At 34.5% G+C, this 26,725-nt stretch overlaps 2 protein-coding genes across 5 annotated transcripts in view; one reads left to right on the top strand and one right to left on the bottom strand.

The window, feature by feature from the left end:
- The first annotated feature begins 28 nt into the window (after nucleotides 1-28).
- BORA (BORA aurora kinase A activator) lies at nucleotides 29-21,713 on the top strand. 2 transcript variants are annotated; one of them, XM_016133404.2, is made up of 12 exons: nucleotides 29-150; nucleotides 1,032-1,199; nucleotides 2,973-3,079; nucleotides 5,935-5,980; nucleotides 8,769-8,850; nucleotides 11,714-11,779; nucleotides 12,281-12,337; nucleotides 12,703-12,929; nucleotides 13,557-13,689; nucleotides 16,126-16,733; nucleotides 20,415-20,546; nucleotides 21,422-21,713. In XM_016133404.2, exons 2-12 carry the CDS (start codon nucleotides 1,047-1,049, stop codon nucleotides 21,485-21,487), a joined length of 1,677 nt encoding a protein of 558 aa, XP_015988890.2. In that variant the 5' UTR covers nucleotides 29-150; nucleotides 1,032-1,046; the 3' UTR covers nucleotides 21,488-21,713. The 2 variants fall into 2 exon arrangements, with proteins under 2 accessions (XP_015988890.2, XP_015988891.2); XM_016133405.2 differs by lacking the exons at nucleotides 2,973-3,079; nucleotides 5,935-5,980.
- Nucleotides 20,825-26,725, bottom strand: part of DIS3 (DIS3 homolog, exosome endoribonuclease and 3'-5' exoribonuclease) — a 27,000-nt gene continuing 21,099 nt past the window's right edge. For all 3 annotated transcript variants that reach the window (XM_036228903.1, XM_036228904.1, XM_016133402.2), the window contains 4 exons: nucleotides 26,460-26,628; nucleotides 26,172-26,330; nucleotides 25,353-25,475; nucleotides 20,825-24,695 (listed from right to left, as the gene is read on the bottom strand). In XM_036228903.1, coding sequence (XP_036084796.1) covers nucleotides 24,609-24,695; nucleotides 25,353-25,475; nucleotides 26,172-26,330; nucleotides 26,460-26,628 — 538 coding nt within the window. In that variant the 3' untranslated portion in view covers nucleotides 20,825-24,608. The remainder of the gene's footprint in view (nucleotides 24,696-25,352; nucleotides 25,476-26,171; nucleotides 26,331-26,459; nucleotides 26,629-26,725) is intronic.

Genomic DNA, 26,725 nt, shown 5'->3' with positions numbered 1-26,725 from the left:
ATCGCTCACAAGCCCCGTGCCCTGGTTGGCCTAAGACAGCGCGGAAGCGGGGAGTTAAAGAGTCAGTGCCTGTCGTGGGAGCTGGCCTGGTCCCTCCGGAGCGCCCTGGAGTCGCCTTTGGGTGGCTTCCTTTTTTTTACACACCACTAGGTACGTTCTTTGTAGTTTCCGTACTTTTCTCCTGTCTCAAATTGGAGAGCTCACTTTTTCTGGCCCCAGATTCGCCTGCCCGCTTGCACTAGGGCGAATGGGAATAGCAAGGGAGTAGGTACTGAAGGGAGGAATGCTAAGAGTGATCGCGTAGAGTGGGGGTGACACCAGCGTGAGTGTCCTCTGCTCTTCACCCAAGGAAGCCAGCTGCAATTTCAACCTTCAAACAAGTGGATTCTTCTTTTTTTCTAATTGCAGACCCCTTTGACGGGAAGTAATACAAACTCGCCTTCTACCCTGGGGGTCTTAGCAAAAGGAGGATGTTTGAGGAGAGGCAACCAAAGGCGGTTCATTTCCTATCCCTATTTGTCTGGAGCTAATTTGCAAGAGAGGCACTCGTACAAATCCGTCCTCATCTCTTGCCTGCTGTAAATAATTGTTTAGTAACTGCAGCTTGGTAGAGAATTGCTGGGATATCCGAAGGATATTCAAAATGTGTATTGACTCGATATAATGAATTAAAAACTACAGGTGTAAATCCTTTAGTTGATAGGGATTTCGTGCCTGTTGTAACATTTAGTTGCCTCAAAAGCGTACCTGAACTCATTCACATTTGGTTGACTGCTACTTATCAGCCACTTTACTTCTCTGAGCTTAATTTTGCAGAATATCACTAATACTGTACCTCTATAGCTTTCCTGGTTATTTCGAGGATCACTTGGGAAAATGGATGTGATTCTTTTTTTATAAACTATGAAGATGCTCCAAGACCATTAGGTTTCGAGTTAAGTTTTGTGATCTGTTGAATACATGTTAATGGTCAAAGTGAATGTCTATGGAACTTTGTAGTTTTATTATATATAATTCTGATTTCTTTTTAGTTTTTTTTCTGTGCTATGGGAGATGTCAAAGAACCAAAAATGCAAATAACACCGGAAACTCCAGGAAGGATCCCTGTTTTAAATCCTTTTGAAAGTCCTGGTGATTATTCTAATCTCCATGAACAAACTCTCTCCAGTCCTTCTGTTTTTAAATCAACAAAATTACCAGTAAGTGATTAGTATTTACAAATAATTTTAAATATAAATATCTTTCTTTACAAAGTAAGAGGGCAACATCATGAAGCATACATACCTAAAATGTGTTTTAATTGTAATGTTCATTCTAACCTAATGATTGGGCTATAAGTAAGTTAGCTGAATGATTTGTTTATTTAGTATTTCTTCTTCTTTATTTAAAGGATAACAGGTTAGCTTCCTGTAGTTGTGAGTATAGCTAGATACTATGGTGTCTGGTATGGTACTAATACCATATTAGAAAAGAAGTTATGTCATTTAATTATCTATTCTCATTTATTCATCAAACTATTTGAATGCCGCTACGTGTCAGATACAATGCTAGGCATAGATGTTACACTGAACAAGTCAGTCCTTAGACACAAATTCTCAGGGAGCTTATACTCTAATATAAGAGTCAGCAAACTTGTACTGTCAGGAGCCAGACAGTAAATATTTTAGGTCTTGCTGGTCATCTGGTTGCTGTTACTACTACTCATCTCTGCCTTGTATCACACGAGCAGCCATAGGCAACACGTAAACAAATAAACATGGATGTGTTCCAATAAGGCTTTATGGGCAGTGAAACTTGAATTTCATGTAACTGTCACATATCATGAAATACTAATACTCTTTAGGGTTTTCGTCAACCATTCATAGCTTGCAAATTGTTCAAAAAGAAAGCAACCTCTACTGGGGTAGACACAACTAAATTAGCAACATCAGAAGAGTGTGACGTGCTGTGACTGGTGGTTAAGCGCAAGGGTGATACAGAAGGGAGTGTGCCCTTTAGGAGATTAGGGAAGGCTTCATCACTTTGCTTATTTTCAGTGTTACTGGTCACAGTGGACTGTTTCTTTTGAAGTCTGATCTTTTAATCTAGTAAATTATCTAGAAAACTGCAAACTGAGTGGCTTTTATGCTACGCTTTCATATCAGCTTGAAGCAGGTCTGCACTAGAGGCGTTTTGCAGTTACACAGTTTATATTGAGTCATTAATCTGACCTCATTTTTAATTGAATTGTATTAAATCTTTGTTATTTGTTAATAAAAATAATGAAATGAATACAACATAATCCTTAAAGCCAGAATGTATGGCATCTTGGGTTTTTAATCCTGAATTTTTCAAAAATAAGTTCTGAATTCCAGCTTAGGATTTGGATAAGAGTTTGGTTTGGTTGGATAGTTGAATACAGAAAGGCAGCACTACTTACCATTCATAATCATGTTAAGGATCGACTATTTTAGGAGCTTTTGCAGGCACTTCTGCCGTTAGGATGTTAATTTTAGTTCATTCTTATTGAAAGTAAAGACTTTTGATAACTAAGAGGGTTTTACTTTTTCCTTGGCATGTTGCATCACTGATCAGTGTTAAGTATGGAATTTCTATATCATTCTCTACTGTGATTATTATGTAATTTTAGAAAAACACCCAACCCCACATACATTATACTTAATGTCAGTAAGAAAACAGAAAGAGCAAAACCAAAATAAAAGTATATCTTGATTGTCCACAAAAAAAAAAAGAAAAATCACCCAGGGGAAAATTTGTATATTTTAAAAACGATACAGTTAAGCCGATTGATTTAGTGTGTTTTGATTACCATTTGCCATTTAATTTAGTGGTAAAGTCAAATTTAAGAATGCAAGCTGTAAGATATTTTTATATTATAACCATTTACATTATTTTTGAAGTTGACATTGGTTAGCATTTTGATGAACTATTTTAGTTTGCTTTTACTCATAAGCTCGCTTTCTTTTGTTAAGACTCCAGGGAAATTTAGATGGTCTATTGATCAACTAGCTGTAATAAATCCTGTAGAAATAGACCCAGAAGACATTCATCGCCAAGCTTTATACTTAAGTCATTCTCGGTAAGTTTTCCTTTCTTGCACTGAAGTGTAATAATATACTCTCATGTGAAGAGAAATGAAATCCCAAAGTTAAATTTTATATGGAATAATGTCAGGGAGGAAAAATTATGATACATATTTATCTTACCTAAATGAAGAGTGAGTTCAGAGAACTACATCCAGAAAGATTTACCTGCCAACAGTTGCAAATCTGGTTAGGAGTCTTTCTTTTAGAGATAACCTTCTCTCTCTTCTGCATATGGGGCAACTGTGCCTCCTTGGCATTTGGAAAAGTGTACCTTTCTACATGTTTGTGGCTTCTGCCACTGAATTTTTATGGTGGAGTCGGGTAAAGCAAAATGTTGTTTCATGCTGTATACTGTTAAGGAAGCCTAAAAATTCCCTTACCAAGTTAAGACGCATTGAATGGAAGTATATCCATTAGCAACAGAGAGCTTTTATAGATATCCAACTTTAATATAGGACACTTGGGGATCTGAATTAACATTGTCTTCAATTCAACCTAGTGATCAGAGCAGCCTTAACTTTTCGTTAATGTGTTGTATAGGTTTCCCTGTACTAGTGTGCTTCAGACGTTCTGTTCAGTGATGCCTCATATAGTGAGAACACTTGCTCTTCTTTGGTGAAACAGACCTAGTTTTTGATGACAAATTGCAATGATCTGTAATTCCAAATTAATAGTTTGAGGGACTGTTTTGTTAATCTCAATTTTATAGTCTGATTTTCTTTATATTTGAAAAAAATTGAATACTGATATGACCAGCTTTTAATTTTTGGTCCTAAGATACATGTGTTGTCAGTCCAAAATCCTGGGTAATCCCTTTTCCTTTAACTTTAGAATTTAGCCATACAAAGATGTACTCATGTTGAGATGCTCTTGCATATAGTTGTCTGGCGTTTCTACGCCTTCTCCTCTTGGCTTGGCAACTTGATGAACATTCATTCATAATTAATTAATGTCTGTCAAAAGTGTTGTAGAATGGGGAATGAGCATAAAAGGATTTTAACCTCACTCTAAGTAATACCTTTGAAAGAGAAGGTGACTACCTAAAAACACATGAGTCACAAATGGGATTCATTTTTTATTTCACATGAACTGTATGCTTTATTTTGCCTCTTTATTATTATATTCAACCATGGACAATTGTTATCTATTAAGTCAAGAGATATTTTTGAACACTGAGGCACTGTGAGGAACACGGAAGAAGTATAGGATATTATTCTTGCCTTCTAGAGTCAACAATGCCATTAACCAGAGTTATGATTCATCGTTTCTATACTTATTAATAAATGATGTATTGTCTAGGTAGGTGTATGAATGTTGGTTTATATCAGTAGATAGATTTGTAGTGTAGGAGAGGGAAAGAGTGGATAAATATCTTAATTTGAATTTAATTTACTAATGTAATTCAATGAATGGTTATTCCTTCTACCAGGGATAGTGAGTGTAATTTTAAAACAGGTTGTTTCATTCTCAGCAATTAGCAGTAGGCTTTTAGTGTCTCTTCCTATCTAACCCAAGTTCCTGATTTCAGTGCTTCCCACCTTTTTCATGCCATGCTACAAATAAAAAATAACTGTAAGGCATAGTGGTGTAAGCAAATGAGTCTGTCTGCACAGGAAGTACACAGTCCTGAACCTGGCCCCTCCTCCTAGGATCCGTTCAAGGCATACATGTAATCTATATACATCATTCCAGTGTTCATGACATACTGGTCAGGGTACGGTACCGTATATGACTTCTTAGAACTGTCCATGATCTGGCCCTACGGTATTTAGCCAAACTGATTTTCAGTGCTTCCAGCAATCTCCTGAATATTTTGGGTTCTTAAAGTTCCTCTGATGAAGTAGCAAAAGGTGTTTGAATGAGGTAATGCTAGATCAAAGCTTACTAATACTATGAACTATTCTTATGCACTGTCATTTTGACTTGGTTATGTCCGTGATGAGATGAAGAAAACTGAGTTATCCTCAAAATGGCTGTTGTATGGGGATGAAGCTGAGATATGGGGATTATTATTGTAGTCTTTCTCAGAATTCCTTTATTTGAAAAATTCACTTGATTTTAGTTTCTGAAATTTGTACGTTATTATGTAAAGCTTAGTTAAGCTACAAATAGATAAACATGAAAAAAATTGAAAGAAAAAAGTATCTTACCAATTTATGAATGGAAAGCAAATACCCTTTCCTGGAACAGATTAAAGAAGTGGTCTTATAAGGCTAATTGCTGAGTCCTTGGCAAGTATGTGCCTTGTGCTTGAGACCCGACATTTTATATTAAATCTTACAGCTGATAAATTTGTGTTCTTGTAATTGCATATTGTATCCAAGTGAAAAATTTATTTGGACATGATTTTATATTGTTAATAATTTATTTTATAATTAATAATTTTGCCTATTTATTCAGCTGTCTAAGGATGGTAATGTCTGTATCAGAGTAAGTTGAGTAAAATTACGACTATGATAAACTTGCTATAATTGAAGAAAATAAGTTTGGACAATTTTTAAATTTCTGAGGACTGAAATACTTCTTAATTACTATAATTAAAGGATAAAGTTTATTCAAATACTTTGTTGTTAGTAGTACTTTTAAATTTTATCAGTATAAGCTTTCAAAAAGAAAAGGTTCCATTCAAATTATGAATGGAAAAGAGGGAGTTACGCCTAAAAGCACAGTACTGAATATCTAAATACTATCATTAACTAAATGTGATAAAATTCCAATTTTTCTTTTAAAATGAGTTTAACATTTGCTAGTTTTCAACGGAAAGAAATTATTTCTTTGAAAGGTGATTTTAAATGTTCAATCAGCTGAAGTAATGGCATGGTTATTTTTCTTCTTTATCTTTGTATAGAATAGATAAAGATGTGGAAGACAAAAGACAAAAAGCCATTGAAGAGGTAACTTAAAACTGTTACTGATCATTAAACCAGTTAAGCATCAATTCCGCATGCATATCACCTCTTTTAGGAAGACCTGCTTCAAATCCTTTACTGTTCTAGCTTCTCACCAGCCTGCCCGTCCCCAGCTGTACGAGAGCCTCTGCTCCCATAAGACCAATGTCTCAGCTAGCCCGGCACCTCTCATAGTACTTATTTATATACTATTGTAATGATCGATTTAGTGCTTTTCTGTGCTAGACTGAATTCTTTTCTGGATAGTGTGCTTCATTCATCTTCTCGTTCTCAAGGCCTAGCACAGTTTGTCTTTCTTTTGTCTTCAGATTATCAGTTTTCACAACTCTTTCAAGTTGGAGTTTATGTAAAGGAAGTTGAATATTTTCAGACCTCGAAAATCTAAATTGGCATTGGTAATGGTGTTGTTGTTGTTGTTAATACCTTCGATTTTTAAAACTGTCTCATGAAATAAAATGTGTTATGGATACAGAGAAAAAGTATATAGGATATTTTTAAGAATAAAAATAATGAACTAAGTGTTTCACATTCGCTTCTTTGTTTGCTGAATTCTTAGAGTGCCAGTAAGGGTTATCTAGCTATTTCCTCAGAAAATCTTTACATCGTGGTAACATTTCTTATTTTCCTTGTTGCTTCACTAGCCCCCTCTACCCACCCGTATTTCTTAGCAATACTTGTTTCTCCTGCAGCCCAAAAGACTTCAGCCGTGGCATGTTCTGAGATCAGGCAATGCTTGGGCCCCTCCTACGCTTGTTTTTTGGTGTCGCTGTTGTCATCTGGTATTTCAGATATAGCCTATTTCTTCAAAAGTATTCTCATATGCTTTACTGTAAACATTGTCTACTTCCTAGTCTACCTAGTAATTTAAAGTTTTTATTCTAATCCAGTCACTTGATTCCTCCCTAGTTGAATAGATAGCCTCAGAATGTTTTCCATTTCCTAACATTTTGGAAAATATGCTTTCTCTTTAGAATCCTCAACATTAAAGGGAAGTTCAGCAGAAAACTTAAGAAAATGAAGTCAGAGTGAAGATTAGAGTCAATGTACCAGAAACAAATTTTTTTCATATATATGTATATAACACATCTGAAAATAAAATAAATACATACACGTAATAAAAACAAAAAAAGTTCAAACTGCAAAGAAAAAAATATCAAATGAAAATGAGGAGTCTCTGTTCCTCCATCCCACTTCTTAAAAGTAACTACTGTAACATTTAATTTTGTGTATATAATAGCTGTGTCCTTTACATATTTCACACAAATAGGTTATCATTCTCATACTATTTTGCATCTTGCTTTTTTTTTTTGCTTAATAATTTTTCTTAGATTTTTTTTACTATTAGCACATATTGATTTTTAGCAATACTTTACTATTTCACTGTATCACTGTATCATCATCTAACCCAGCTGCTATTGATGGATGTTTAGGTTGTGTTCAGTGTTCTTCTATCACAAATAATGCTGCAGTGAACGAACACACTTGTACAGATATCTTTTTGTATTTAAATTGGACTTGCTAAATCAGAGGCTTTGTGATTTCGGTTTTGGTAAATTTTGCCATCTTTCCTCCCGAAAGGATATACCAATTTTTACTCTTGACTATGTTATGATACTTAATGTTTTCTCATATCCGCATTAATGGTTATTAACAAACTTCTTAATTTGTGCTACTCTTATTACTTTAAGAATTTATCTTGTTATTTGGATTTGTGTGTCTTTCATTTTGAATGAACTTATGCATGGCTTCATAAGTTTATGGATCCTTTATATTTTTTTCTGGGAACTGTGCATATCATAATCTCTGCGCTGCTCCTTATTTTTTTACATCTTTTCCTCATGCATTCATATGTAGTTTTGTCAAGGAAATTAGTTCTTTGTTATAGGTATAGTAAAACATTTTTTAAAAATGTTTTTAATTGCCCCCAAAATATATAAAGGGAAGGCAAGAAGACTGATTTAGGCTTAATCTTGTATCTAGATTAAAAGAGGAAAGACAATATCCAAATGCTTGATCTCCATTTGAGTATACTACTAGTGGTGTGCTAGTAAATGTTTAACAGCTGACACTCTGATTGTGGGGAGAGTATGAGTTTTAGTGTTTGCTGCTATCCATGATGTAAATATTCCAACTGGGGCCAATTTCAAGTTACTAAAATGGCATACTGAATAGGAAAAAAAAGTGCAGTGGTACATTATTATAAGTAGGAGTTCCACCATACAGATACAAGAGATGTAATTAACCTCAATAGCGTAGATATTGGTAAATGTAGTAATGATTTCGAGTATTTTTTAAATTTAATTATAAGTTGTATGTAATTTTATTTTTCATACTGGCTTTACCCAAAATTCCTGAAAACTTAATAATTAGATCTTGAGACCCAATACAAGCCAGCTCTAGCCCCTGTTCATACTGGCTTACTTGTGTCTATGTATCTGCATTTATTCCTTCCCTCTTTGTGCTCCCTTTTGTCATCCCTCAGCCCCCCCACCCCCCAAAAAAAAACATTAGGGAAAAAGTAAAAATATTTTCTCCAGGTTGATGCCCTTAGCTTAATATGCAGCTTTCACATTGGAGTGGTTGGTTGACTTCTTTTTACTTATACTTTAAATTTCTTCCATTTCACCTTTGGTCATTTGTGCTTTTAAGTATTAAAATTTTTAAGCCTATAAAGTTAGTATGTAACATGTTTGATGGTTATTTGAAAATAACAAGTACTTTTTTATACTTTGGAGGGAGTTTATGCCTAATTGTATGACTTTAATTTTCCTAGTTTTTCACTAAGGATGTCATTGTGCCCTCTCCTTGGACTGATCATGAGGGGAAACAGCTTTCAGAGTATCATTCCAGTAAATGTGAGTATACAAAAGATCATCTGAATACAAGTCAGAAAATTATAAACAGTGAATGGAAAACAGCATATAGTGAGGTGTCAGTTTATGCGCTTTGGTAAAGAAGTTGATATAAATGAAATTTCTGGATACCAGAGAGTTAACTATTTAAAGCTTAGGATTCAAAATTTGACTACAGTGTACTGAATTCATTTTTTTTTTTTTTTGGCCATGAATTTAACTTTTTATTCATGACCATTGTGAATATCAGTTGTAATGGTGGTTATAGAGGACCCATAGCTGCAGAAATAATATCGAATATAGAGCTGAGTTGTTAATGATTTTTGCAATGATATTGAAGGTTAATATTTTAAATGAAATTCTTAAATTGCTTGGTTTTTTGCTAATTTGCTGATTTCTTACAAAAGTAGAGGAAGGACACTTGACTTCTAGGACAGTAATACAGCAGATTATCTGCAAAATTAATAAGGAAATTGAAGGACAAGCCAATAATCTTTAAAGTATTTTTCTCCCTCCAGGAAGTGGTTATTTTATATTTGCTCTTACTGTCCTTCGGGTTGTGAGCAATGTTCAAATATTACTTGTGTTTTTGCATCCCTCATTTCAGTGGAATTATCCACTCTTCTGTGTAGCATACATTAATTATGCTCTCAATATAAGAGAATATTTGTTCCATTCTTTATCCCAAAATTCAAAAACCATAACAATAATATGTAAATGGGTTGAGTACTCAGCATGCTCCAGGACAGTGCTAAGTGCTTTCAGTAATTCCTTACAACAGCTCGTATGAGGTAGGTGCTATTATTGGCCCCATTTTATAGGTGAGAAACCCTCATTTTAGAAAGGTTAGAGCACTTGCTCAGGATTACAGAGATGACAAATGTGGTAAAACATGGAGTCAAAACTAGGCATTCTCAGTTCAGATTCTATATTCTTAGCCTTTTCAACCTGAAGTGCAATAGTGGATGCAGACTTGGGTTGCAGACGTCCAGCTATTATAAACTAGAAAGGGTGACTCAATCAAATTATTCAATCTCTTTAGACTTCAGTTTTTTATTTGTAAAATAAAGGGGTTGAACTGCATGGTGCCTTAATATCCCTTCCAGCTCTAAAATTCTATATCCAAGGTGACATTTTCATAGACACTAGTTTTTCTCCCAAATTCTTTAATTTTTGATTTTGAACAGATGACTCAACCTTATATGATCTTTTTTATAAAACAATTTCGTATGCCAAATATCCTATTCAGTTACAGTAGTACAGGATCAGGAAAATGCCAAAAATATGACAGCCTCTTTGATAAACCAATCCAGCCCACGATGACAAGACTGCAGCAGCTGATAGGGTGGGCTCCAGGACTGTGCTGTCTAGTATGGTGTTAGGAGAATTCTCCATGGTCTCGAATATCTGCACGTCAAGTGAGGAATGGCACACATTACTTTTTTCTTTTTCCAAACTATCTTTTCAAGGATATTTGTATTGTGCACATCCTTAGAAGGTAGAGCTAATACGTCCCTCCAGAGCAGAGAAGGTTTTGTGTCTTCCTCTGGAGCAAGTTTGCTTGCAGCTTACAGTAAAAGAATGGGATTTCCTAAGCTCAGGGTTCTTGAGCTGTGCTGAAAACCTACTGTGTGGGTCACTTCCACCTGGGCTGTTCTATGTTACTTCCTTGGAACTTAGGGGCAAAGGAAACTGATGTGAACATGGAGCTCTTGCTACTCGTCGTGCTTGGAATAGTGAAGTCCTTTGTCTTTGCCCCAGCAGTCTTATGTCTTCACCCAGCATCCCTGGAATGTTGACACACTAACTTGTCAGCTTGCAAGTAGGATGAAATCTCAGACCTTTCACAATTCTTGACATATGGTGGCCGTTAGCCAAATGTGACTTTTTAAAATTAAATAAATTTAAATTAAACATTTAGGTACCTAGTCACACTGTTAACATTTCATGTTTAAGATATTTGAACTCTAGCCTAAAGACCTAGGGATATTTTGGCCTCAGAGTGTGTTGATTATATTTGCCTTATAGTAGGTCATGCTGCCTACACCAAAGAAGGCATTTGAATCTAGAATTTGATTTATTTTCTTACTCATTCTGATAGTATTTAATAAAAGACTTTAACTCATTTACCCATCCCACCCACTTAACCCAGTTTTTCATCCATTTATTTATTTAAGTTTGTTAAATTACTGGTCGTCATTCTGTTATTTTAAGCTTTCTGGGATTTTTGGTCTCCTTACTTTTGCTTATGTTAATCATTTTCGTCATTGTATGTTTTAGTTGTTTTATCATGTGACTTTCAGGTTATGAAGCTTAATATTTAGTCATTAACCTTCTATTTTTTAAAAAATTATTTGCAGCTATATTTTTAACTCCTGCTGTGAAAAAAACTGAGCATGGTTTTATTTACCAAATTTTAGGTTTTGTCAAGATCATCTTGGGTTTTAACTCAATTTAAACCCACTTTTCAAAAATATTAAGTGACAGAGGATCTGTTAAGGGCATTGAGGATGGCTAACATGCATCATGCATCTTAATCTTTTAAGGTTTACGACATGGAGAGCAACCACACTTTCCTTAAAAAGTATTACTTGATGCCTTCTTGTTTGCTATACAATAGTAATCATTTAAGTTTTATCTTTGTGCTGCCTAAAAATGAAAAAAAATTAAATAAACATAACAAATTTGCCAACGTATACTTACATGTGCAGACTTTTTTTTTTTCATTTATTTTTAAAACGTAAAATGAAAGTTGCCACTTTGTTTGTGTTTTTTTTTTTTTTTTTTTAAACTCTGGAAAAGTTACCATAAAGTAAATGAAGAATATAAAATATAAATTTTCACTTAAAATGTTTTAACATAACAGGTATTAACATAAATAATGAATCTCCAATTGGAAGAAAGCTGACCATCTATTCTGAGAAAAGCAATGGTAAGTATGAAAATGTTCCACAATAAGCTACATTTAATTTTAAATTCACTGGAATTGAAATTATTTATTTTTTATGAATGTATGAGACCTGACTTTTAAAAACAATTACATACATCTAGTCATGTTTTAGAAATAGCAGTGTTGTGTTGTTTTCTTAGTCAAAGCATGGAGATTGATTTCTGGATTTGGAAAGCATTTTTTTGAAACTTTGTTAATATTAGGCAATCTATCCCCAAATATAGACTGGCTTATTTTTTGATTCAAGTGCCAGCAGAAACACCAGGAGTTAACTTTAACCATTAACAGGTTTACATCAATGCCGGAAAGTGTGGGAAACCGTTTATAGGAAGGTGACATGTAGTGGAATGCATAAATGATATAATTCAGCTTTGCTGGAACCACATGGGGAGATGGTTGATTGGGAAGCACGTGCTAAATTGCATGTAATATACTTGCATTGATTTAATCTATGTTTGTATTTTTTTATCTGCTTGCTTCTAGCCGCTTGTCAGACATTGCTGTCTCTTCCTGTAGATTTTAATTTAGAGACTATATTAGGTAAGTTGCATTTATCTTTAATAATTTAAACAAAAGGTTTTGTTTTAATGGCTTTTTATAAATGGAAATATATGGTAATGTCTTTTTCTAAAGAAATGAAACCATCCTGAAATTATCATAATGAACTTTACTATAGATGTAAAATACTTATGGTCACATCTTATTGGTATCACCTATACTAATAATGAAGCAGTCAAAAAGAATAATTTCAGACTTCAGACATCACATACACATTAAACACTGCCCTCTTTATTGAAAACAATTCAAATAGATGGTGCATGGTGGTTTTTTAAAAATCAGATAACTGAAGTATAATTCTTCAAAATGACTAGCTTTTCCTTCTATTTCGTTAACGTTAAATGTAGGCGACTATTTTAGAGCTGATGAATTTGCAGACCAATCTCCTGGCAACCTCAGTTCGTCATCCCTCCGAAGAAAGCTATTTTTAGATGGCAATGGAAGTATCTCTGACTCCTTACCTTCAGCTTCTCCCAAAAGTCCTCGCACTGGTGCTCAAGCATCACTTGAGGTTTTTTATTCAATAGATTTATCTCCTGTACGGTGTAGGAGTCCTGTGCAGACACCAAGTTCGGTAAGAAGTATATTAAAAGTGGCTGGTTAGTTTGCTGTGGATGTACTTAGACTTGATGCTCATATTGCACTCAGGAGAAATAGTTGCCTTTTGACTTTTATATTTCATGAGGATTAAGTCAGTGCATATTTTATCATTATTCAGGAATGTTTTTGGTCTGACTGTCCAATTTTGCATTTAGAAGTATACAAGATAACCAAATTTGTCATGTATCTCAAGGAGTTTCAGTGTAAATTATTTACTGAATTATGTAATTTATTTTAGTATAACACAACTGGATTGGCATTAATGGAGGAATTTAATTTAAAATTTTTCATATACAGCTGCTTAATATGAAATATAATGGTTTGTTTAAATACAGTGCATTTATAGTTTGTTTTGACTAACATAATCTATTTCAAAAATTTTGTAGTAATCTTAGCTATCCTTGTTATAAGACGTCTTGACTTTTGGCATCTTTCCTTTTGGGAATGACCAGAGTTTATATGATCAACTTTATAGATCTGTTTTAAAGATAAATAGCATATGGTATAACAGAGTTGAGGAAGAGAACTGTATCGCTCTAGCATTTATTTATTTATTTATTTACTTACTTATTTGCATATTTATTTATTATTTTTATCATAGGGGCAGTTTTCTTCTAGCCCTATTCAGGGCAGTGCAAAAAAATATAGTTTGGGAAGTGTAACCAACCCTTCACCTATTTCTTCACCCACTTTCTCACCAATTGCTTTTCAAATAGGAAAGACACCACTCTCAGGTATGTCTCATAACAAAATATCTAATTTAAATTTTAACAGCATCAATATTTGTTACCAAAGAGGCTCTTTTTAGCTTGTTCTAACGGTAGAGCTTTAATATGTGGCCATGCCACACTGAACAAGCCCAATCCCGTCTGATCACAGAAGCGAAGCAGGGTCAGGCCTGGTTAGTACTTAGATGGGAGACCACCCAGGAAGACCAGGTGCTGTAAGCGTAAAAAATAATAAGTGATTGTAAGCTGACAAGGTCCTTGCAATCTGTGAGGTTAACCAAGGGTTGCCTCGCCTGAAAAAATAGAAAATAAATAAATAAAAATAACTATAGAGCTCTAAATGACCACTAACCTTTTAAAATTTAGAAACTTTTTATTTTTTAACAAAAGGAACAGTTTACCTTCAAAACCTGAAATTCTTGGCAAAGTTAAATACAAGTAATTTAATCAGCAGTATATTATGTCAAACATCCTTATAAACAGAATCAAAGAAAGATTTCAATTTTAAAGATAAGTTGGTTTTGGTATGCAATTTTTTTTTTTTTGCATTTGTAAATATGTATTTGAGTAAAGTTTTTAAAGCAAATAGAGTGTGTTGAAATTTATGTATTTCTCTTTGCAATATGTCTCTGAAAAAAATTATAGCACTTTTTGAAAATTACATAATAAAAACTTCATACTTAAGAAAATTGGAAAACTGAAAATGGTATTTTTTGTTAGTCTTTGTGTGTGTGTGTTTGTCTCATCCACATGAAGAGATACACACATACACACACAATTATATATCCTGCTTTTTTTACAAAGCATTTTATTATGAGTATTTTCATAGGTCATTCAAGTCATTTATTGTTTGAAACCATGATTTTGAATCATTATGTAATATTTCATTACATGGATGTATCATTTGCTATCAACCATTGATAAGTGTTTAAATTGTTTCTAATTTTTAAAATCACATATCTAATGATTATACTTGTGTGTACATTTTATTGTGTATATTTATATCCTTGGTTAAATTCTCAGAAGTGGAATTATTTAGTCAAAAGGGGTGAATGCTTTTAAGGCTTGATGAATTTGATCAAATTTTCTTCATAAAAATTTGCAACAATTGAAATTTCCATCAGTAATATATAGGAAAGTCAGTTTCTCCCAACCCAGAAACACTGGCGTTATCATTCTTTTTAAACTTTTTTAATTTAATAAATTATAAAAAAAGATTCCCTTACTGCTTTTTGTATCTGATTATTATGATATTGAATTCTTCCTGAATGTTTATTAGTTATTTTAGAATGGGGGATTATTAGTTCAGATTTCAATGTTTTGTTAAACGAATGGTCTCTCATTGCTTTAACTTCCATATTTTTGTTAAATATACTCTATGTATTTATTTACCATTGGAAGGATTGTTTCTGTGCTTTTACCCATCTTTTTAAAAACTTTTGTTGAAGGCAATGAAGTTATAAAAACTATTAAGTTTTAAAGCATTTTTCTCATTTGGATTATCATTGTTAAGCTCTTTATTATTGCAAATGTTATTTTACAGTTTTTTTGTTTGTCTTTTAATGTTGCTTATTGAATTTTGCATAAACACAGATTTTTACATAAGCAGTCCCCCTTATCTGCAGGGACATGCTCCAAGACCCCAGTGGATACTTGAAACTGGATAGTACAGAACCCTATATACTATATTTTCTATACATATATACATACCTATGATAAAGTTTAATTTACAAATTAAGCACAGTAAGAGATTAACAACAATAATAAAATAGAACAGTTGTAACAATTACACTAGTAAAAGTTACGTGACTGTGCTCTCATAACTGAGACAACTGCTAAGTGACTAATGGGCAGGTAACCTACACGGAGTGGACACGCCGGACAAAAGAGTGGTCCATGTCCTGGGTGTGACGGAGCAGGACAGCATGAGATATCATCATGCTGCTCAGAACGGCGAGAAATTTAAAACTCATGAATTGTTTATTTCGGGAATTTTCCATTTAATGTTTTCGGACTATAGTTGACTGTGGGTAACTGAAACTGCAGAAAGTAAAACAATGGATAAGGGGTAGGGGCTATAGTATTTCATTTATCCAGTTATAGCTATTAATTTGTAGCTGTCAGCTGATTTGTCCAGTTTTTTCTTTGTATATGAACAATATTGTTGTAGTAGCAATATGCTTGTGAAGAAATAATTCTCAGAGAGTATTTTGTTTAATTAAAAAGGGAAAGTACCAGAGGAATTATTTTTTAAGAGCTTCATCTTACTTTTTGAGACACATTTATTTGAACTATTGTTTTTAACACTAAAATTTTACTTCAGTAAGCAGCACAACTATTATAGAAATTCATTTTTTTTCTGTCATGAAATATGATTTCCATTTACTGATGGCTTATCCATTTTTGTGTTTTATGATGTAATTTTTCCTTTCCATCTTTTAGAACAAAGGAGGTTTACTTTGCCTTCTGATGTTTCGTCTGGAATAAATGCTAATGGAATTACTAATCCATGTATCAGAAGTCCTTACATAGATGGCTGCTCACCAATTAAAAACTGGTCTCCTATGAGACTTGAGATGTGTAGAGGTGGTACTCAGTATCGGACCTCACTGATTCGGATACCTTTTACTCTTGAGGCTCACAGCGAAGATGAAGAAGATAAAGCAAATATGTTTTCCAGAGATGCCTTATCACCCGCCATGGACACTGCCGGAGTGCCCCAGAGGCAGCTGGGTAGTGACACTTCTCCACATGGCACACATTTAGTAGTGACTGCCATGTCTGTTACACAGACTCAGTCCAGTGCTTCTGTGAAAGACCTAGCACTGCTGCAGGACGTGGACAGTGAGAGGGAAAATAACACCGTGGATATGGTTGATCCTGTAGAGATAGCAGATGAGAACACGTGGATTAAGGAGCCGGTTGATAATGGGAGTTTACCTGTGACCGATTCTGTGAGTGGGATTGCTTTCAGTATGGAAAACTCTCATATGTGCATGTCACCTCTTGCAGAAAGCAGTGTCATTCCTTGTGAAAGCAGTAACATTCAGGTAAAGTATTTTAATATTCTGTGATCCTTCACTTGCTCCCTTGACGTTCTTTATCCTTTCTTATCCAAGATCATGGTAAGAGAAAATGCATTAAAAAAAGTGAGGATTATTGCATTCTATATATTTTTAATATCAGTCAGTACTAGGCAATAGCAAGCGGTTTAGTTTCTTATAATTTAGACTCAGTACGTATTTAATATTCACATTAACTGATAATTATTTGGAATAAGAAAAGATGAGAGCAGAAAAGAAATCAAGCTGCTCTGCATACTGCTAGAGTCAGCCACCTTCTCAGGATTCATCTCTTTCATGTGGAGTTAGTGCCGAAGGGATTAAATTTCTGGTACAGTATTCGTATTCTAAAAATACGGTAATTTTGTTTTTTCCTTTATATGATTTAGGGAGAAAAACTGAGTTTAGGGCACTTTTATGTATTTTTTTGTACTTTAAAAAATATGATTTTATAACCAACATTTTTCACGTCCTTAAACATTCCTACTTTGCAATATCTGGCAACAGGAAAGCATGATTCATTTGACAGAACTACTTCAGAGCCAGCACTCCCTTTCAGAGAGACATTTGTTCCATTCATTGACATATTCTTCGAGCCGAGAATTTTGAAAGAAACTTAAAATATTCAGAATTCTATCCTTACCTGCCATTTCACAGTAAAAATATGTAAAGCTTATATACCTCTACCTATATGCCAGGAGTTATTCTGAGTACTCTGTTAATTTGTTTAATCTTCATAACAATCCTGTGAAATAGGTGTACGTGTACTATTATCCCCATTTTACAGATGAGGAAACTGAAGGTCAGAAAGGTGAAGTAAATTGCCTATATTTTGCTAGTAAGTGGTGGAGCCAAAATTTGAATCCTGGCAGTCTAGCTTTACAGTCCATGTTCTTTAGTCCAAGTTTATACTGACTCATCGTAATAGCCAATACTTAGATGGTGTTTCATTGTGCCAGGCACTCTTCTAACCACTATATATGTACATACTAGATATATTTTCATTTAATTCTCACAACAACCCTAAAATGCTTTAGTTTTATCCATTTTAAACTCATGGAGGGATTCTAATTGACTAAAAATTAAATATAATCTTTTGCTCATATTTTTATGCCTGTTATATATCCTGACCTCTGGGATCATTGTTTTCTCTGTCTCTCTGTATGTGTGTGTGTACACACACACACACATACACACACACTCTCTAAAATCACTTTTACCTATTTTAGCTTCTAAATTTAGTTCCTAAGTGAAAAAGCACATACAAACATAGCTTTAAAGGTATAGTAAACTTTTCTCTTTCCCTTTTTCTAACTACTTTTTTCAAAGCATCTGTAGAATTATAAAATACTTTCATTGAAATACACCTAAATCATCCAATCCAACACCCATTGGAAGCCTATATCACTATTAAATTGTCATCCACTCTATCTCTACTTCAGTATCCGCAGGGATGGATATTCCAGTACATTTTGGGACTTCTCTTACCATGACAAGCTTCTTCCTTATGTTGAGCTAAAGTATGGTCTGTCTGTGACAACTACCAATAAGTTTCAATTTTACCCTTTGAGCTGTATCATAATAATGCCTACCTTTTGAAGATCATTTGTTGTTTAAAAATGTATTCATACATTCTTATTCTCCTGCCACAGAGGTAACTCTCAAACAGAGACAGCCATATTTTCTCAGGGCCTTGTGACTTGCTTTACTGTGGATTCCCTTAACCTGTATTGTTCTGTATTGTTCTCTGTATCCCATTCTTCTCTTTCCTGGTTTACTTCTTTCTTTACTGGAACACATTTTCTCACAGCTTTCTGAGTTAGAACACTTTTCAAGATACTTCATGTCTGATCGTATGTTCTTTATTCTTTCACATTTGAGAATTTGGGAACAACTGTCTTCAGACTTTGAAGGCACAGTTTCATTGATTCTATTCAGTATTGCTAGTGAGAAATCTGAAACCATTTTAAAACTTAATCTTTTGTAAATGATCTCTTTTTACCCCCTCCCTGGAGTATAGGATCTTTTCTTTGTCCACGGTGCCCTTTGTCGAATGGTTCTTTGGTGTAGGTTTTCATTTCATTAATTGTGCTGGGCACTCAGAGGGCACTTATGATCTGTAAGCTCAAGGCCTTCATTTATTGGCTCTTTTCTAACTTCTGGAAAATCACCTCATCCTTCTCAGCTGTACATTTCTACCTGTGGGGAGTAAGGTGACCTGTGTTGTCTGGTTGGTCCATCGCAGGCATCAATATTAGAGGGGTCTGGTGAGAGCCAGTGGGGTCAGCCACCATCTCACAGGGTGCCCATTGATCCTTCTCTTCCTACAAACTCCTGTGGGTCTTACTTACTCCCTCTACTGTACTATTAACTTTTCCCTTGATATATTATGTATTTGAGTTACATAAGCCAGTTGTTTGGCACTGATGAATGCTAAAAGAGTACTTGGCAGATTCTCTGGAAAAAATAATTACATTTTGACCTATAGCTGTCAATATGGTAGCAGAACAGGGAGTTTCCCCTGGGATAGCAGTATTTCTTTTTTACACATCATAAGGTTTTGTTTAAATGGAACGTGACTCTCCACTCTCAGAAGTGAACAAATACTCATCCATTCCTGAAAACTGGAAATATTTTTCTTAAGATTATGATAGAATGAACTTTCTAGGCTACTTTGTGCTGGGAACAAAAGTACACACCTTTCCCTTCCTCTGATCCTAATCCACAGAAAAGAGCTTAGGTGCAGCAGATCTTTCTGGGATTTTGTGTTTGGCGTTCAGCATTGTGCAGGTAAATGCAGTGTGGGTGGCAGACTGGGCTTTAGAGCCTCAGCTGTTCACCTAGCTTTGACCTTGAAAGTTAACGCTTCTGAGCCTTAGCTTCCTCTTCCCTGAAGTCAGCAGAGTTGTAGTGAGGAGAAAGTAAGAATGACATTATAGAGAGTGCCATATAGGGCCGGGCACTTTTTTAGGCTCTCAATATTTGTAATATATGTACCAAAAATGAAGTTTGCTAGAATCCTTCTTTTGCTTTCTTGGGTATTAACTGTATCCTAGAATGCTATAATTTCAGTTAAGTGAATAGCTGAACTAAATCTAGAGCCATTTATATGTGGTATTATTTTATGAAGCTTTTTTCATCAATGGGTATGAATATAATGTAGCCCAGCTTTTAAAAAATGTGTATAATTTTGAATACTCTTAAAGGTAGCATGCCTTTTAGGTAAATTTTAGAAATATAACCAAGCTACTTAAAGGTTGGTAAATGAGCTGGAAGGTAAAAAAATTGATTGTTAATCCTCATTTTGAACTACAAAGTATGGTAACAAAGTAACTGGAAAGCATGTTCTTACTGGCTTGTTCACTGATTCTGAAGAAAATACAAGATAGAAGGAACTTCATAGTACAGTAACTACTTTTAAGAACTGGTTCTATATAAAACTACCTTTTGGGTGTTATATATTTTTAAATTCCACTCAATATGATGAACATTAAATATTACATTGTTCAGCTGAGAATATTCCATTTTATATTTATAATCGTGTTTATGTGTATATATTTTATAATTTTAAGTAAGTTTACTTTAAAAAGTTCCTCATTTTGTGGATAAGTGAATTAGTTTGCAGTGTTATCCTTAAGTTAATTTTATTTTTGTTCTCATCCCCTTTAGATGGATAGTGGCTATAACACACAGAATTGTGGAAGCAATATGATGGATACGGTTGGGGCAGAAAGTTACTGCAGAGAGGGTGATGCACAAATCTTGGAGGTCGAGAATAAGTGTCAAGTTTTTAATACAAAGGTATGGGAAAACAGTTTGATACAGTTGTAGAAGTATTTACTAAATAAGACTTTTTGAGTCTATTTTTTCCATTTTGCTTAAAGTTTTGATTATCATGATTATGCCTCATCCAATCTTCAGGTGATTAAACAGCAAGAGGTGGTTTTTGAGTATAAGAGGTCAGAGAAGGAGAGCTAGCCCTACTTTGGAATCGGTACTTGAAATCAGTTCCTTAAAACTAAAGAGGAATAGGTGTTGGGGGTACCAGAGAGGAGAGTCAGAGATTTTTGCCTCAAATATTGTCTCAAAGCTAAACATAAAAAAGAACTTTTATTATTAGAGAGGAAAATAGTACAACTGAGAGACCATAATACATATCAAATTAACACACAAAGAGCTCGTAAAATCCAAAGCCTTTATAGAGTTTGGATACTGAATGAGATAACATGGACCTTACATACAAAGTATTTACACAAGTATATATACTGTTGATAATTTACTGAACCTAGATAGGATGGTTTTAACTGTACCTATTTCAAGAAACCCATCATAAATGTAGGTGCTAATCGGAATTTTTTATATGCCAATTTATTAATAAACATAGTAAACATCATCAAGTGTACTACTAAATATAACTCTAAATATTAAGAATTCATATGGAGGCCACTTATTTTCCCTCTTCATTTTGTCATAAGGTGAGATTGTAGCTGTCCACTTAAAAGTGAATTGCATATTCAGGTACAAGAAGTACTTATTGATACAAAATATTGATTTGAAAAAAAACCCCTATCTTCACTGTCCCTTTAGAATCTGCATTTAGGTTTTTAAAAGTCTCAATAGTTGCACTCTTGAATGGTCTATTTAAGTTGAAATTAAGATATTTTCTTCTTTCATAGCAAGACCACACAACACAGAGGTGTTGGACAAAGACAGCCAATCGTCCTCAGTGCAGCAGCCTATAGAGTTACCTCTTTCAGAACCAAAGACTACTGCTGAGCAGCAGCTCGCCTACGGGACCGTAGTTGGGGAAAGCCTGCTTCACCTAACATGCTTCGCTGTTTCCCTCCTTAATGTGAAAAATCAAGGGTTTAATTTAGGGACATAGAAACAACAGAAAAGCTCCTGGAACTGTCAACATGTTGCTGAAGTACAAGTTTATTTTTTGTCAATAAATATTTTTGTACTTACCTTGAGCGATGTGTTTAACAAAAAATTTGAGAGTGATGACTTTTCTCCTATCTACAGGGTCGGTGAACTGCAAATTAGTAAGCCTGACTGACGGCACTGAATTGAGTTCTGAGCATGTGCAACTGTGGAAGTACTGTTTAATTTTACATGAAAGTATGGGATTATATAGATGAATTTGAATTTCCAACCTACGTGAAAGAAGTAAATCTGATTTAAATATAAAAGAAATTTAACTTAATTGAAGAGAGAGGAGGGGAGGTTAAGTAGGCTTCCAAAAATATTTATTCCTGAACTATTTGTTCATTTCTGTGTAGATAATCTTACTGCCAGTAACAACTAGCCTAGTTCTACTTTAAAAAGTATAAATACTAGAAAATAGTACTAAATTATATTTTATTTTTATTAGTGGGATAAATGCGGGATGTCCAGAATCTTAGCTCCATCCCTAGGGTGGGACATCTTTTCCAGCTCAGATTTGGCCAGGGAGAAAAATGAGAGGACAAACAGGACACGGGAACTCCTGCAGGGCTTTAGACTGTGAAGCGATGTATGGGCAGATATGTGACTTAATTTATTTTAAAAGTTATATTCGTGTTGGACGTTAGAATGGGTATGAGTTTGTGGGGATATTCTTTATCTTTGGAGAATGTATGTTTATATTTACAAATCACCTTTTAAAAATTCATAAAGGAGTGATAATTCACATGGAGCCCTAGGAAATAAAGACATAACTATCACTGCCATTTTTTCCTTACCTGTAAGCTTACTACTGTTAACCTCTAAAAAATGTTCCTTACTGTGTACCTGGCTCATCCTCTCCCAGCCAGTAGGTCCACTGTTAAAGATGCTATGTTAAGAACATGAGTCCTTAATCACAGAGGCTTTGGAATCAATATAAACTTAAGACAACTGTAAATAAAGAAGAGTTCTAGATCCTGGGGTAGGAGCTTCCCTGGCTATTTTTTAATAGCGGAAGTCAAGAAACACAGTAGTGACTATAATTGATTCAGACACCTACTTTGTTAACTACTCGATCTGAGCTATACATCCTCAATCTTCCCATCTGTTAAATGGGGGTAATAATTTTAACCCAAGGGAGCTTTTCAAGTGAAAAAATCAGTCTAAGCTGCTTAGCATAAGAACCTGCACTAGAAGCAGTTTAGATTTACCAGAGGCCTTAAAAGCGTGAAAATAAGGTTTCTGGTCATCTTGAACTAATGCCTGAATTAGCCTTCCTTATAAATGAGGCACAAGAAAACAAACTTGCAAAGATAAATTAATAGACAAGGTCAGCCACAGCCTTATTTCACCAAAAAGTCTCCCTTTTCTTTGCAAACTGGCCTGTGGGCAAAGGGATTTGTTGGGGTGGGGGTGGTGTAAATCAAATGAGTATATTTTATGACACATGAAATTGGTAACATTTAAATTCCTGTGTCCATAAATAAGGTTTTGTTGGAAGCTCACTATGCCCATTTGTTTGCATACTGTCTACAGCTGTTTTGCACTGTAAGAGCAGAACAGTTGAGTACCGAGGCTGTGACAAACTGTACAGCTAGCAGAGCCTCCAATGTCTAGCTAGCCCTTTCCAGAACACTTGCTGACTCCTGCTGTTAATACATGTTAGTCCATTACCATATGGACCCAAAATGACTCAGAGCTATTTTCCTTCATCTAAAATAATTTCTGCCTCAATGTATGGATGTTTTCCTCAGTAACAGAAAAATGGAAGAACAATCATTTAATAATTATTGAGTGCCTAAAAATACACACTAATTATTCATACTTAGTATAAGTGCTAATAATATTTACCACTCTTCTCATTGTATCACAAGCTCCTTCAAGGCAGAGATAGTTGACTTGACTGGGATAAGCCTGGTACACTGCAGGTACTTTAGAAATTGAATAAGCAAAGTGAAATGTTTTAAGGTAACTATCTCAAAATACTTGAAAATGCCAATTTAATCATTATTCATCTTTGTGATTAAGGAAGTAGTTACTGGCATACCAAATTATAATACTTCAATCTGTTCCCTTCGATATGTACTTATACAACCCCCCTTTCTTACATAATCTGATACATATGTGGTTTAAAAACCATTAATTACCTACTTTTTATTTTACAAGTAGCATGATGTGACATTTAAAGTGGCACCCATCTCTATTCTCTGAACCCTAATGCTTTGGGGGGAGACATTTGAGGTGAAGGTCAAGGGTGATGACCATACTTATTACCTGGTAAAACTATTTTTCCAGTCAGATCGAAATCTCCTACATCTTGCCTTCCTACAACATTCAATTCCCAAACAATCACAGCTGTTCAAGGATCACTAAGAAAATGCAGGAGGTCTTTAACAAAGAACACCACATGTAAGGTAAATTAAAGATGGCAAAGGAAATTAAATACGGAATTCCCTGACATCTTGACTTCACTGTCTTGAAATCTGAAAACTGCCATACCAAACAGCTTTCAAGATTTAGAAACAACAGATTGTTCCTTGCTTCTAAAAATGTTCTATTTTTCTTCATATGAAAATGGTAATTTTTTCTATCAATATGAAATAAATTACTTATACAAAATTAATCTGCTCTTCAATAAGCAGATGAATGCACCCTTTAAATGATTTTTAGAGATGCCTGAATTTACTATCCTGTCACTATTTCAGTGATGGATGTTGACTTGAATTTTTCTGCATAAATAGTTCTGTTCAATCCAGAAATAAAGTATGATGCGACAGATAGTCAACAGTTCCATAAAAATGCAAATTTTTCAAATTATTAAAATGTACTTAAAAGTAACAAACTATTTCACACATTTCTTAGATTAAGAAGTGTTCTCTCAAGTGTCTTGTTTCCCTGAAGGAAACCCATCCTTGAAGGTTTTTTTGTTGACTATAGCTATTTTTCAAGCCTCTTCTTCTTGCTCTCTGGTTCATTAATGTCCATGTTTGAAGAAGCATCAGTAGGAATGCTTATTCCTGGTATCTAAAATAATGCAAATGGAGAAAAATAAGGTAAGGAAAACCATAAATATGGACTAAGTCTCATTCTCACCTTCACCTTCCCACTGACACTTCCACGTTCAAAAAGACGTAGGAGTTAGATGGGAAAAATGGAGTTAGAAAAGGTTTTCCAAATACAGTATATATTTCGCACACAAAGTAAGGGTGGTTCAAAAATGTAAAAGGCAGACATGATTCTCAATAGGTGAGAAGCATGTCATTTGAGAACTGTGTTTATAACACAGCCAATTATATTAGCCAATACAAGCCACTGTGACTATCAGCATCAGAGGCCTCAGCTGTGTTGGGGCAAAACAAAGGTTAAGAACCAATATCCTAGGTGAAACACACTTTATCTTACACTTTAGAAGTGCAGCTTTCAAAAAAGAAGTGAAAAAGGACAAGGTGGAGGATCTCAGAGAACTCTGCTTTTGGTACCAGAATCCTAAGAAGAATCCTAAGTAGCTAGGATCCCACGTCTTAGGGCAATCAGTAAGAAAACAGGAACTGATAAGTAATATCTGTCCTCCACACTACTTCCAGGAGTCCCTCTATCATTAAACGGAAATAACTTATGATTATATCCGTCTTTCACAAAATATAGTCTATTACAGCACAGACAGTGTAAGTTTGGTCTTACCTGTGGTTCTACCAGGGACATGCGGATTTTCTGATGCTGAAGATTAGTTGAGTCTAACATGATTTTCACTTTAACTTTATCAAATATATGGAACACAGTATCTTCTATTTTAAGTGAAGGTATCTAAACAAAACACATTTTATTTTCATACACTTAAAAGCTTTAATTCTTCATAGTTTACCTCTCATATTAACTTAAAAGCTTAAATTTAAAAATTACTTCAATATTTAATAAGCACATCTAGGTGTTCAATGTAACAAAAACCACTGATCTAGCTGTCTCATATAAATATGAGCTATTTCTGTGCACACTTTCTCCTTTCATTAAGCTGGTCCCAATATATATTCAACCTCAGGATTTTGACCCCATTAATTAGCAAATTGTTGGTCCAGTAGAGGAGCGCAGAGATACTGCAGGCAGTTTACTGCTTCTAGTTCACTTAAAAGGGAAGAAATAAGTTAGGGAAGTAGGGGGTGTGTCAAATAAGAGACACAGGAAATAGGAAAATTCCGTTCCTTGAGCTGTAAGCAGCCACTTATTCCTTTACATTAGCCTGTCCCTCCAGCTAGGGCAAAGTGTAATTCAAGTTTTCCTTAGGGGGGAAATTTTATATGGTATAAAACAAAGAAATCAAGGTCAACATTTTTATGTGGAAAGATATGCTGAAGTGAGAAACTGAATACACAGTAAACTTAGTTGGCATAATTAAATTTTGTAGGGTACAAAAAACAATTTGACCCTTTATAGGTACAATCTGTAACCTGTTAAGGAAAAAGCACCTCTCCCCCTGCCACAAATAAAACATAAGAAATACTGTACCTCATCATCGTAAGTGAGCCGTGGCTGTGGTTTGTCCTTTTCTTCAAAAAAGACTGTGCCTTCTAAACCATACTTTGGAATCAACACCACAATAGCGTTCTTTCTTACAAATAGGATGTAGGCTTCTTCACTTACTATGCCTTTGCTTTTGAAAAATAACTGTAAAATAACATACAACCTTTATATGAATTGTCTTAAATATTTTGAAATTATCCAAAAAGAAAAGAAATTACATAAAAAATTAACTAAACTTCATCTCTCCTCACATTATCAACGAAAGGCAAGTACCTGGGTGTGAAAAGCCACTGATGCACGTTGGGCATATTGAGCCATTTTGTGCCGGAAATTGAGATTTTTACATAAATCTGCAAGTTTGTGTTTGTCTGTCAACTCTGGGTAAGTACAGTCGGCCCCAATAGCCACTGCCAACAACCGATGAACAATGATGTCCGCGTATCTAGATATATAAGGGAGAAGTGAGAATCATGCTACGTTAGCATTAAAATGTCTTTTTAAATTTTAAAATTAACTCTTTTCTATTTCCTTTCATTTCA

This window comes from Rousettus aegyptiacus, unplaced genomic scaffold (genome assembly GCF_014176215.1).
Source record: "Rousettus aegyptiacus isolate mRouAeg1 unplaced genomic scaffold, mRouAeg1.p scaffold_m13_p_11, whole genome shotgun sequence".
Lineage (NCBI taxonomy): Eukaryota > Metazoa > Chordata > Mammalia > Chiroptera > Pteropodidae > Rousettus > Rousettus aegyptiacus.
Note: the sequence above shows the minus strand (reverse complement) of the source record. Positions and strands in the feature narration are given on the sequence as shown.

Bases quoted from the DNA above. Each gene is read 5' to 3' on its own strand.
- BORA (XM_016133404.2), top strand. From the start codon at position 1,047: ATGGGAGATGTCAAAGAACCAAAAATGCAAATAACACCGGAAACTCCA. The intron at 11,780-12,280 runs GTAAGTATGAAA...GCTTGCTTCTAG, and splicing joins CTATTCTGAGAAAAGCAATG to CCGCTTGTCAGACATTGCTG. The intron at 16,734-20,414 runs GTAAAGTATTTT...CATCCCCTTTAG, and splicing joins GTGAAAGCAGTAACATTCAG to ATGGATAGTGGCTATAACAC.